Source organism: Misgurnus anguillicaudatus, chromosome 20 (genome assembly GCF_027580225.2).
Source record: "Misgurnus anguillicaudatus chromosome 20, ASM2758022v2, whole genome shotgun sequence".
In the NCBI taxonomy this organism is placed as follows: domain Eukaryota; kingdom Metazoa; phylum Chordata; class Actinopteri; order Cypriniformes; family Cobitidae; genus Misgurnus; species Misgurnus anguillicaudatus.
Window position 1 is genome coordinate 36,795,664 of NC_073356.2, and position 13,785 is coordinate 36,809,448.

General features: G+C 34.5%; 2 protein-coding genes across 2 annotated transcripts in view; both read left to right on the forward strand.

The window, feature by feature from the left end:
• Positions 1-13,785, forward strand: part of ggcta (gamma-glutamylcyclotransferase a) — a 439,956-nt gene that overhangs the window by 291,436 nt on the left and 134,735 nt on the right. The gene's annotated exons all lie outside the window — the stretch shown is intronic.
• Positions 1,858-9,399, forward strand: LOC129454835 (C-type lectin domain family 6 member A-like). Its single transcript, XM_055219414.2, has 7 exons — positions 1,858-1,964; positions 6,484-6,557; positions 6,916-7,020; positions 7,301-7,375; positions 8,553-8,707; positions 8,875-8,987; positions 9,233-9,399. Exons 1-7 carry the CDS (start codon positions 1,858-1,860, stop codon positions 9,396-9,398), a joined length of 795 nt encoding a protein of 264 aa, XP_055075389.2. The 3' UTR covers position 9,399.

The following is a 13,785-nucleotide window of genomic DNA, read 5'->3' on the forward strand; positions in this document are numbered from 1 at the left end:
AAGGGTGAATTTCAGGAACAGAAATTTTATAAAAATTTTACTAAAACTTATAAACCTACAGTTGTCTACAATACAATATTGCTATCATGTACTGTAATTTTTTTTTGCTCTTGATTAATTCAGTCCTTATAATGATAAAGTATTCAAAGTATAACTTTGGGCTACCATTTAAACCTTTCAGTCAATTAAGAAAAACTCCATATAAATCTCTCAGCAGTCAATAGCAAAGAAAAAAATTTTAACATTTAATTTTAACAAAAGTCATCTTTAACTTTAAAGGTCATTTGACACTGTACAGTATATTGATTACAATCACCAAAAGTAGTTTTAACATACCTACAAATGTAAAAGATATTTAGCTTCTATATGACTTAAAATACATGTTCCAATATTTGTTTTGTTTTTGTTGGTCAGATGAACAGACTGAATGTTGAATTGAAATTAAAAATAGGGAAAGTTGTATTATTTTATTCTCTCTTCAAGTAAAAACACTTAGTGACCCCATACTGCCAAACTACCTGCTGTTTTTTTACATAGTCGATAGTCAACATTGACATGTGATCCCATTTACAACACTACACTGTAAAAAATGTCTGTAGAAATTACAGTATTAATAGGTATTACTGGCAACTAGCTGCCAGTAACTTACTGTAGATTTTACATTTATGTTATTTACTGGCAACAGTTTGTTCAAAGTTAAATGAACATGAAACATTTTTTGACTTTATCTTCTACAGTAAGTTACTGGCAACCAGCTGCATAATTACAGCAAATTTTTTAGAGCGTAGCAATCTACAATTGCTAATCAAAAAGTGTGTATCTGGATCAGAGTGATCCAATCTAATTTTGCTTTGAAAAACCAGGACAAAAGTGAGATGGTTAACCCTATCATGGATTGCAAAAAATGAGATTTCCAGATCTGAATCATTTTGATCCAGATTACACTTTTTGAACAACTGACCCCTGGAGCTCACGTCCGAAAGTTCAATTTTCTAGTTTTCTTTTTTCAAACTTGTGCCGTCGAACTGTTGTATAAAAGCAATATCACTCTAAGAGTCATGTGATATAGCTCTATATCATCACGGCTGTGATTGCAATATTGCTTAAGTAAATAATGTCAGGCTCCAGAGCCTGGAGGACTTACAGAACTTACTGTATCAAAGATTATGGAGAAAAGTTGAGCTGTTTAACAACAACTGGGACTGGGATGATGTAGTGGATAAGACACATGAATAAATAAATAAAAATGAATTAATAAATAAAAATAAGTTAAAAAATAAACAGTGGCTAAATCTAACAAAATGCCTGCACTCAGATCAGTGCTGATAAGAGCAGATGTCTGAGGAAGCAGAATAAAATATAAATGATCATTTACTCTGTTTGAAGGATTACATTTATTCAATTTTGACAACAACTATAGAGCTTTTCTAGAATAACTATTAAATGCAAATAATTATTAGAAAATGCAAAAGAAAAGTGTGTAACTGCCTTCTGTAATAAAGCTTGCAAATGAAAAATACTAGCACATCCGAATGATCTGTGTGTAGTCTGTGTTTGTACCGTATGGTCCTGCTAAACCCTATATGAATAACATACAAATAACAATCATTTTTTTACCATTTTTGGTCCCCTTGAGAAAAACAGCTTATGTTAATGTAAAATGTAGAAAGTTTACTGTCAGGGTCAGGTTTCTGGGTATAGTGAGAGTTAAGGGATTTGTATACAAACTGTTTAAGTACTATAAATATTAGAGATGCATGATCATAAAAAAATCTAAGTGCTACTGAATTACCTACAGTTACCTAAGTGTTATGCTCCATAACTAATCAATGGCTGGTAATGTAAATCTACATCGACATGCACTTCCTGCAGAGTTTAGCTCCAACCCTGATCAAACTCACCTGCCTGCAATGTTCTCATATTCCTGGAGACCCTGATGATCTTGCTCAGGAGTGTTTGATCAGGTTTGGAACTAAATTCTGCAGGAAATGCATTTAAGGGCCAAAGTTGGGAACCTCTGGTTTAAAGTGTGCACCTGCCTGGATCTCTGACAGTATACTGTAGATGGGTTTCAAGAGTTACACTGCTTAAAACCACCAAAAGCCCTGTTAAATCATGGTTAAGGGCAAATCATGTCAAATCATCAAGTGCATTGAAAGATAATTATTACTTCACATACATCACCGCAAAAATACATGATTGTTAAAACAAAGAAAAGAGACGATTTTAAAAACTACAGTGCACACACCTTCATCGGTCCAATCTGTGTTAAACAAGTGATATATTCAGAGTTTATGATTCAATCAATTTCACACATTCATGTCAGGGCAGCAGTAAATAATATACCGAACTGCAGCGCCATCTATTGGTTTTTCCCTGTATTGCATCAAATGTCATTTTGGACCTAAACTCAATTATATATTTAAATATTTATATACATTTTAAAAACCGAATGAAAGTGCCCCCATTCACACGAACTAATTTACTGAGGTGTAAAATACATTCCTTGAAATCACTTGCACTTAAAAAGAGCTCATATTTGGTATTTTTAACTTATTAACTTTTATCATTTTGGCGACTCCTTAGTTCGCTTCGTGAGATACTGAGAAACTCCACCGAAAGCAGTAGACCATCCATCCATATCTCACTGTTCTTTCAAACCGAAGGGTCAACCCAGATAAAATGTATTTGTTATTAATTTCCGCCAAATGTGTTTTATTCCGCCACATAGGGAATGTTAAAGAGTAACTAAACCCTTATCCAACTTTTTTTAGTTACTGATCTGTAAGAATGATGGTTTATTAGTGCTGTTCATTGATTTTAGTAAGTTTTTTGACATTTGGATATAAAGTGTTTCAATACTGCAATATATGGTGTAAAAACGTCTTAGTGCTGCCCTCTTCAGGTTGAACGGTGGCTACTGCAGTTGAATTTTCCTATTGGATGTTGGGTCCAAAAAATGACTCGTGACGTAAGCAGGTTTAAGCTTACCACGCCCTTGTTAGGATCTCACCACACACTTGTTACGAGCTTAGTTCGTCCCCTCTATCTCTGTTGGGATCTGCCCACTTTTCTTGCATTTTTCAAATATTGCCAGTGGGTGGAGTCAGGCTCTGACCAGGGGTTTAGTTACGCTTTAATGTACGTCACCGCAGTGTTGCATTATGGGACGTGGGCGCCATGTTTAGAGGCACCGCCGACCGCTATGCCATTTAATTGTGGGCATGTTAAGCTAAAACTAGGTAAAATTGAAGAAGAACGGAAGAAATCGAGAAGTTGAAAGAAAAAGAGAAGGGACCCTATAGCGAGAAACTAAATGCTACTGCCAAAAAACTTTATTTGGACAAATAAACAACATAGATCCATGATTTAGCAGCCTCAGACTGGATTACGGATCCAGACGCACTACCTCCGCTTACATATCTGGCCAATTACCTTGTTTTTGCAGGACTTTATTTATACTTTGCAGGAGTTTTAGATCCCTTCAAGCTTATAGTAAGGTGACACTTCTTCTTTTGGAGTCTTATGGTTGGCAAACCAGCTATTTACTGACAATGTGTTAATACCTACGTATCTTAATGATTATATAAAATAACTTCTCCGTTGTATTCTGTGCGATGAATCAACACGTTCATAAGATGGCACTTCAGTTTTGGCCAAGTTATTAAAACAAACAAAATGCTAAATATTTAGCTAACGTTGTTATTTAAAGAGTCACAAGCAGTGGGTTTGAGCAGTTGCATTTAATAAAAAATACGTGTTACAATCATCAAAATTGTCTAAATATTTATTTTTATAACTCATGTGTTTAGGGTGATCAGAAATGAATGAATCAATCAATCAATAACTTACATTTACAAGTTAGTTTGACAGTGTTAGCATAAAAACAAGACAATTTAAGTGGTTCTGCTTTTATTAATCAAATTACTGAATGACTGAAAATGCAGCGAACACACTCTCGCTGATGCAGGGATTTATTTTGGAAAAGTAAACTTTTCTCCTGATTGCAGCAGGCAAACCACGCGATCCGACGTCTTTTAGTCAGCTCATGCACCGGCTTCCCTTGTTTTTTCCACGAATAAAAGCTGAAAAAACGTATTCCGTTGTTCAGTTTCCTCCCTGAACGATCGCGTGACCTGCTTGATCGAGCAGTACTGACCAAACATATCGAAGTTTATTAAAATCTCGACAGAAAATACAAAAACAACCTCCAACACATGAACTCAAATACAGCGGGATGGGACGCGTGCCTGCAAATATGGCGGATTATCCATATTGCGACACCGCGTGACGTCAACTCCACATTCCCTATTAGGCCCTTTTACTACTGATACACCTGTGACGTGTATCAATAGGCTTGTTCAACGTCATGCAGCCCACAAGAACCGACAGGCGCATGATGTCAGAGTATCGCGAGAACAAATCGTGAAATCAAACGAAGTCTAATTTAGTCTCGCTCTCGCGGTACTTTGACGTCATCGCCTTTATGTCTAGCAGTACTGCATGAAGTCGAACAAGCCTAATATTATTGCGCCACTGCGTCTGCGTCCATTCCGCTTATGAAGAACTACATTGCTTGGCGGAATAACTTTTCTATTACATTTTTTTGCTGTGTGCTTACTTAACGAAATCTTGACAAGTTTATTTTGAACTAAAAAAAAGTTTATTTTGAACTTTGAATAGCATGTGTTTAAAATATCCCACACCTCCATACACTTCATCCATATCTTATATATGATTCATTTTCATCAGATTATATGGACGTTTCGCTGATACTTTCCTTGTGGCTGTTTCTGGTTTTCCTTTAAGATCAGAGCTGCTGTTTCTTGTACTCTTAGTAACTAGGAGAAAGAAATCACAACTAAATGACTCCAACTGTATTTAAAAACTGATTTTATTATAAAACAGTGATCAAATATTGAAGCAAAATCATAATACATTACAGTTTCTAAACAACTTAAAAACTTAACTTAAAGTTAAGATAGCTTACCCAATATCCATTGCAAAAAAAAAAAACATCACAGGGTTAGTTAATTTTCAGACATTTTCTTCACTTCTAAAACACAGCAATTCAATGCCTAATCTAAAATACAAGTAAAAACGAAACGGAAAATGTATATACAGTGAACAGTACATTAGTCCATTAATTTATATAATCTTTTGAGGATAAATAAACTCCACCGAAGCTTCACACACCAGGCGCAATTCTAAAAAATGACCGCTTGAGGGCGCTTTGGAGGCGCTTATGTGCGTTGGTTGCTATTTTTCAAACCTCCGCGGAAGGACTGTTTTATAAGTATCAGATTTTGCAGATAATTTGTTTAATCAAAGCGTACTCATGTTGTGGTAGCACGGGCTGTTATATGTTGTAATCGACAAGATATATTCACTTTTGTGTTTCTTCAGTTGTAGAGGAAGGATGTTCCGATTGGTCGATGTACTGTTTGTCCCGCCTCTCGTCCATTGTGATTGGACAAAAGCGATTTACAGAGCCCCACTTTTGATAAATACACATATTTTTATTACCAGAATAACAACTGTTTTACAAAGCATCTTAAAACGTTTTAAAATGTATAATATAAATTAATATGTATATTTGTTGTGGAATATCATTTATTTTATAAAAATCCTTTTACCCAATGTTGGGTCTGCTCAACCGCAAGCTCCTCCTATGCCTGCATTGAGCTCCAAGTATTCGAAAGTCGTAATTTTCTATCTCTATAAATGGTGATGATTTTATTTTAAAAAGATGGATCTTGCGAATACAAGAAAAAGTTAATCTGTTGTTTAGTTTTTCCTAAAAACTGTGGGTTTTTAAATAAATTACTGCATCAACAACAACACATTTTTTTCTGCCTTAAAATGTTTAACACATGTTGCTTTGCATAATTTCTAATAACATTTTATCATAAATGTAATCATATTGCAAATATAGAATTATATATTATATCCTTGATAAAAAAGAAAAGTAATGGGGAAAAACATGTTTGATAACTGTAACATTAGTGCTTAAATTATTTCTTACAGGGTAGGAAAAACACAGCATGACACTTTCTCACATTATTCTGAAAATTAGAGGGGTGCGAGGGGCCTCCAACACTTCAAATATCTAGAACCGGCCCTGGCCTCTTGAGATCTGTTACACAAACTGAAAACAAATTTTACAAGTTGTTTATCGTCCTTAAGTGGCACTTCATGAAGGGTCGACCCTCATAAAAGAGAAAATGTATTTGTTATTCATCAATGCTTTTGCCAAATGTGTTGGTGAAAGAATTTTTTGATTAAATTTTTGTTGCTGTGTGCTTACTTTACAAAATCTTGACAAGTTAAATACCCCACAACCCCTACACTTCCTCCATATCTTATCTGATCAAGTTTCATCAGATTATATGCATGTTTCGCTGATTCATTACTTTCATTATGGCTGATAACAAGTTTCTGGTTTTCCTTTAAGATCTGAGCTTCTGTTTTCTGTAATCTTAGTAAAATGGCATCAATCGAAGAGAAACGTTCAGATTTTATACCAACTTCAGATGACAAATGCTCTCATTGCAAAGGTAAGAAAGAAGAAAACATAAAGGCTAACAATGAGGAGAAATCACGAACAATCAATAAATATCTGGACTCTTTAAAAGTGTATAAAAGATTATGTGAAAGTCAGATGACAACTAAGATATGGTTGATTGATCTGTGATCAAAATCAAATAAAACAAGTGTTTTAAAATCAAACATGAAATTAAACATTTGAAAAAAATCTAATAACAAAGATCTTTCAAAGTCTCTCTGCTGTGTTAATGGATCATGTTGCTGATTTGACTTAAATTTCATATAAAAAGAAGTCAATCATGCCTAAGTGCTGTTATATCATAATATAGATATTTAATAAAAATCATGAAATTTGTTTTCTATCTCCAGGTCATAATGGAGTCAATCTGGCTGATAGGACTAAACTTTTCCTGCTGATTTTGTCCGTCTCCGTTTCATTTTTTCTTGGAAGTCTGAGCACTTTTAGGATGAATTGTAAGTACTGTAACTCATGAACAACATCCTGAATTACAACATACTAACAAACAGACGTGTGAGTACATGTATGGACATCAAAAGAGGTTTGAGCACCTCGAGAGAAAGTGACTTTTACTTTACATGTATTATTAACACTAATATGCATGTGAATGATGTAGAAGTGATGGGTTTATTAAAAATAGAGAGCATGACCTTTTATTTGATATTTTGATAAGTTATTTTGTACTTTTTGTGTGTGAGTTATAAGATTAAAACATTTTTATGCTCTTATTTTTAGTGTCTTCATCAGATCCTGAAAAAGAACTGATGGAAAACTACAGCAGCATTCAAGAGAATCTCTCTTCTTATCATGGTAGGATTTTACTTTTAGACAGCTAAATATTAACAATGTTCCTTTATGTCACATGATATAAGTTTGTGATCATAACTCTATTAATTATTCTTTTTATAAAGTTTAATCCTGTTTGCATGGATAACAGCTCTGAATGTTGTAATATTTAATTTAGAGTACAGCGGCCAAGATTAAACCGTATTATTATAATGTCTGATGAGGTTGAAGATTTCATGTCAAGTGATCTTAGATTATCTCTCCATTTTGTTGATTTTGATGTTTGTCTTGATGAAAGATTTAACAAAAACCCGTTATAAGATTTCTAGCAGAGCTAGTCTGAATTTAACTTTTCTATCTGTTATTTTATAAATCCATGATGCCATTTGAATAAGATCCAGGATCTCTGTTATAAAAGTGTTATATATTTAAGTGGAGACATCTATGTCTATGCACTTTTTAATCCGTCTCTTCTTGTCTTTAGAAAATCAAAACATTTGTTATTTTTGATGAGGTATTTAATCCAGAGTTTATTTTAAGCCACTAGTCAGACATGTTACACAAGCAGAAACAGGAAGTAAAGTTCCGACCAGAAGCGTAACTGTGACAACGCACGTGCATCCGATGAAACCGTTTATAAAAAATTCTAGGGTGCCAATAATTGTGTCAAGTGTGTATTAGAAAAACATTTATTTCAGTTTTACTTCAATATTTATCAAGAGGGCTAACGTTTGTGGTATAAGCGGAATAATTTACTTCGGTCCTGTGAATTATTCGAAAATAATGCAGTGTAACACATTACCACCTTGGGTGTGCATTATTTTTGAATAAATTAACAGTCAATTATTATGTTTTTTTTGTTTTGTTTTTTTTATGCCAAATTTGTTTAATAACTGCTTCTTTATCTTCATATTCATTTCTGTATCAGCCATGGAAAGTGAACTTAATGAATTAAAAGCCAAATACATCAAACTGAAGGCTTCCCTTTATGATTGTAAGTTATATAAGTTTCATGCCTGTAAAGCCCAGAAAAAAAATTAGGAGGCCAATTCAAGATTATTCTCAGTTCCCTAATTGCATTATTTATAGATGTGTGTTAAAGTAAAATTATCCTTTTTTGATTCTGCCAAATTCCAAATAAAAATAATATTTGCATTATATATTTTATTATTAAGATATCATTTATTTAATTCATTTAAAGCTCAGTCTTGGAATCTCTCGGTGGATGGCTGGACAGTTTGTCGGACTCATGGGATGATTTACTTCAGCAATGATGAACGAGACTGGTCAAGCAGTCGTGATGTGTGTGTTTCAATCGGAGCTGACCTGGTTACCATAACCAGCCAAACACAACAGGTGAATCAGAGATATTTAAAGTAAATTAAATGTGTATACACATAAGGATTAGACTCAAAGCACACTATTCAGACAGATTCTTGTTTCTAATTCGATGTGTCAATATAATTTTTAACCATCTTCAAAGCTTTTTCTACAGTATTGACATTTGTGTTTTCTCCTGTTAGGACTTTCTGGTGTCTAAAATTAAAGAGACTCACTGGATCGGTCTCAATGATCTGGAGACTGAAGGTCGATGGGTTTGGGTGAATAACAAAACTCTTGAAGAAACCCGAGTAAAGTAAGAACTCTGTTCACATATGAAATCTGCTGTCGATTAATCTGCTATCTGTACTTAATGTAATGACAAATGTGTCACGTAATAAAATTAAAAAATGTCTAGAATGGAAATAGCAATTAGATAAAATATTAATATAAAGAGTTTTATTAAACTTGTTTTATGTAAATAATTGCATATGTTTAATATGATAATTATTTAAAATATAAATATGGTATTTGATGTAAAAATCGTTTTTTCTTATAAAGGTTCTGGCACAAGAGGCCACTTTTGAAAAGTGAACCTGATAACTGGAAGGTAGAGGATCCATCCGGAGAAAACTGTGCCAGTCTGGGTTACCGCAGCGGCTATCTACACAATTGGTTTGATGGTTCTTGCAAAGAGAAGAAGAGGTTCATCTGTGAAAAGAAATAATTTACTTCCGCATACATTAAATTGATATTTATTTGAATTTTAACTGAATTAAAACTTTTAAACGTTGCAGTGAGGGAGATTCTCCTTTAATTTGTGTATGTAAAGAATAATTGATAGTGGGCCATTGAAGTATTTGAAAATAATGCACATTCAAGGTGGTAATGCGACACAATGCAAAGCGGATGATATAATATATAATGGCTGCGTCCGAAAACTCTAAATTACTGCCTTCTGCGGCAGCTTTCCAAGGCAGGAAGGCATCAAGGGCAACGCATGTCCGAACCCAATATTAGGTTTACTTCCTGACTCCTGAGATCTTTTCCCACAAATCTGTGTGTGTGTGCGCACATGGGGAATGTGATTGGTTGAGCCTGGTCGAGTTCGAAAAAATAAAATGACGGCCAAGAAAGCATCTGGAGCACAAATTTAGTGTAAATAAATGTATCTTTTCACTTTTTACACCTTTTAATTGCATTTCTAGCGAGAAATTAGTATTGTAGTTTTCAAATATGTGATTAGTTATCACAAAGGCGCTCTCTGTTTATACTTCAAGCACGCTGCCTTTGAAGTGTGTCCAAAAGCGTTTCTCTTAGCTGCCTTCATGCCTCCGAAATCATTTCCTCATGAGGCAGCGAGGCAACAAGTCAGCTGCTTAAAGGGGGTCGCACACCGGACGAGCAGCTCAGCGCCGCATCGAGTCTCGTCTAGGACAACTCCAAGGTACCGTAAACCAGAAGTGCACATTTAATAGCGCAAGCTTAGTCAGATCTATTGGCGCTGGTGTGCGTATACTCATAGAAAGCAATGTGTTTGATTTTTTTTATAACGGCGCTGAGCTGCGCGTCCGGTGTGCGACCCCCTTAAATTTTCGTAGGCGGCCAATATAATGATTTCTCAATTTGCTCCGCATGAAGATAAAGAAATCTTGATGAACAGCATTCAAATCTCTGCAGCTGACCGACTTAAAGTGACGCTGAAAGCGGCTATCACGTCCTTAGATTCCTGCTGATATTAGCAAAAGCAGCATGCAAAGACAGTTCAGCACATGATGCAAGTATTTTGAAATAATGCATTTTAAAAATAAACTTGGCTTTGTTCTGGGTGTCAACGTCATTTCAGGACAGATCAAACTTGAGCACTGCTGACTTTGTTTAGACACTTTGAATGCGTGTGTACTCACGTGGGAAGCTGACTATCAAAATACTCAAGTTAAAAAAGTTATGCATTTAAAGTCAAACAGCAAACAAAACTCGCATTATTAAAGTACTTTAAGTAAACTGTCTGTATATCATAGTCCTCTACACTTTATTTTAGTTTTCAAATGAGGCATATTTATTGAGAAAAACTATTGAATTATTCTGCTTAGTAGTTTGTCTGTTTGACTAGTGTCAGCTGATTTGTATGGATATTTAGGGTTTAAAAAGGTATTGCAATATAAATTTAGAGTATTTTTAATTTATTATCTTTTATCACTTTGGCGACTACTTAGTTCGCCTCATGAGATACTGAGAAATCCCACCAGAAGCAGTAAATTATCCAGGTATATCTCATTGTTCTTTCAAACATTCGTTATGCAAACTGAAGACAAATTTCAAAAGTTGTTTTGTTGTCCTTGAGTGGCACTTGAAGGGTCGATCCAGATAAAAGAGAAAATGTATTTGTTATTCATTCCTGCCTTTGCCAAATGTGACACTTGCCCTTTGACTCCTGACATACCTGTGACGTGTTATTTTAGCAATATTACAGCACCACTGCGTCTGTGTTGATTGGCAACCATTCCGATAAGAACTACATTGCTTGGCGGAAGAATTTTTTATTACTTTTTGTTGCCGTGTGCTTACTTTATATTATTTGAAAATGACTCTATCCATACATTAAAATCCCTGGTAAAACTAATAGATTTAGCACACAGAAATATCAATGTATGTTCAACTTTTTTCTTTCTTTTATTGTTTGATTGACATAGACACAGACAACTTTAAGATCTACTGTAATGCAAGGATCTAATATAAGTTATATTAGATCAAACATTCACTTAAGACATGACAGATTATAACTGTGTAAATTCTTGTCAAAACAGATACTTTTAAAACTGTAATTCTGTATGTACAGTATATATCCAGGTTTATGCATGCTTCGTATCTGTCAGTTAGCGTGAGGAAGATCGTTTTCAAATCTTGATGCTCTTAATAACTCTTTTAGCATCAACCAAGTCCTGCACTTTATTTATTAATTCCTGTATGTTTTAAAACCCAAACCAAAATGTAAGATGTGTGTGGATGCATGCATTGTTGTACTAATAGGATAAACATTAAGGATGGTACACCTCTCAGAAAACACACAAATAAAAATCATTTGAGATATTTCATGAATATTATTTAGACAAGGGCTTAAAGGGGACATATCATGAAAGAATACAAGACTTTTTCCATGTTTCAGTGTTATAATTGGGTCCCCAGTGCTTCTATCAACCTAGAAAATGTGAAAACAATCAACCCAGTAACTTAGTTATGGTAAACCATTCTCTGAGAGAATGTGAAAAATAAGTCATTGAAATTTGGCTCCCCTTGTGATGTCAGAAGGGGATCTTATTATAATAATACCGCCCCTTAATCTGCACTATCCAACTACGACACTGCCATTTAGTGTTTATTTTTAACATGTTATAATAAATAATCTCTATATGGTATTTAGAGCTAAAACGTACTCTTGGGACACCAAAGATTTATTTTAAAGCTCACGTAACACACGCTGTTTCTGCATTTCTGATATTAATCTGGAGTACCTATAGAGTAGTATGACATCCTTTATATCTCTGAAGAGTCTTTAGTTTAATCAGATTTATAAAAGAAAGATTAGCTTTACCGAATCTTTCCGATAACGTACGAAAAAATGAAGAAGTAGGAGTTATAACACGAGAGGAGCGAGTACGAGTCATGCAACACTGTTTTAACTTATGATTCACTACATGTTCGTGTCTTATTATATAATATACACGCGCCTATTTCCAACATAAGACAGAAGTCTTACTTACCACGTGTAACTCGTCATGACCCGGTTCTGAAAATCCACCGCATCAAACGCACACGCAAAACTCCGCTGCTAATCCGATTAATAAACTATATCCATTGTTTCCATAAGGCTGGATGTCTTCTCCTTACATCCAAAAACACACTTCTTCTTTTGTGCCATTGTTGACTTTTGAAATTAAACAAAGCTGAGTGGCGTGATAAACTGTTAGCAAGCTCTAGCGTCTCCCGCTGACTGACGGCTGGGCGGGGTTTTCCGGGGGAAGTTTTCCGGCGGAAGCCCATATAAAGAATTGATACGTATCGAAAACCCCTGAAACGTCAGTTAGAACCGTAATCGAAAAAAATTAGCCGAAACTTGTACGAACCCTGGCGAAGTGCATTCGGCACAGAAATACTCTGAAACATGCCCAACTGCGGTTTTGACACTTTGCCTACGTTTAGCATGAGGAAACAACTCTATAACTGTGTTAATAAGTCAGAATGCTTGAAATACCATTAAACCCCCCCTTTAAATCTTAAAAAGGTCTTGTGAAATGTCCCCTTTATTGTACAGATTTTTATGAAAAACCCAAATTGACCAAAATCGACAGGTCACATTTATAATAGGAATCTGACCAAATAAACAGCTCATACAACTAAAGTTGAAAGATTATACATTATAGTGAATTCTTTAAGATTGTAAAGATCCAAACTACACTGCATTTGTAGTTTTCCACTTCTAGCACAACTGTGATCATCTAAATACCACAGAGTTAAAGTCTGTCTGTCCTCATATACTAGTGAGTGCATTATTTAAGTTTGAATATTTTCTTTAGTTTTACTTACTTTGCTTGTGATCAGTGTTGCCATTGCGTCATATTTTTATTTAAATGTCCTGTGTTGTTCTGACTTTTCCAGTGACCTGTAGGTGAGATCAGATATGAAATGTCAGTCATGCTGACAAGATAACATTCAATATAACATTGAGCTACACTCTCAGAAAAAAAGGTTAAAAAGTTATCAAGGTCCTAATATGCACCATTTTTGTACAGGTACCTCTAAGGTACCAAAATGTGCCTTTGACTAGCGGTGAGTTGCTATTACTTACAAAAACAAGTTCAAAATGTATTTCAAATTTAAAACAATTTGTTGAAATGACTTGAAATGATACATTTTCTAAAGGATGAGTTTCTAAACGCAGATGTTTAGAATGTCTAGCACTTTATGTATGTTCGTGAATGCGGGTAGACTACCGTTATTCAACTAAGACAAGGTAAAAATGTTTTTTTATTCTCTGTCCCCTTTAAGTTAAATAATTTATTTTTCTGAACAATATATTTTTAGAAAAACCTTTGCAATTATTGTGTAAAAAGCTT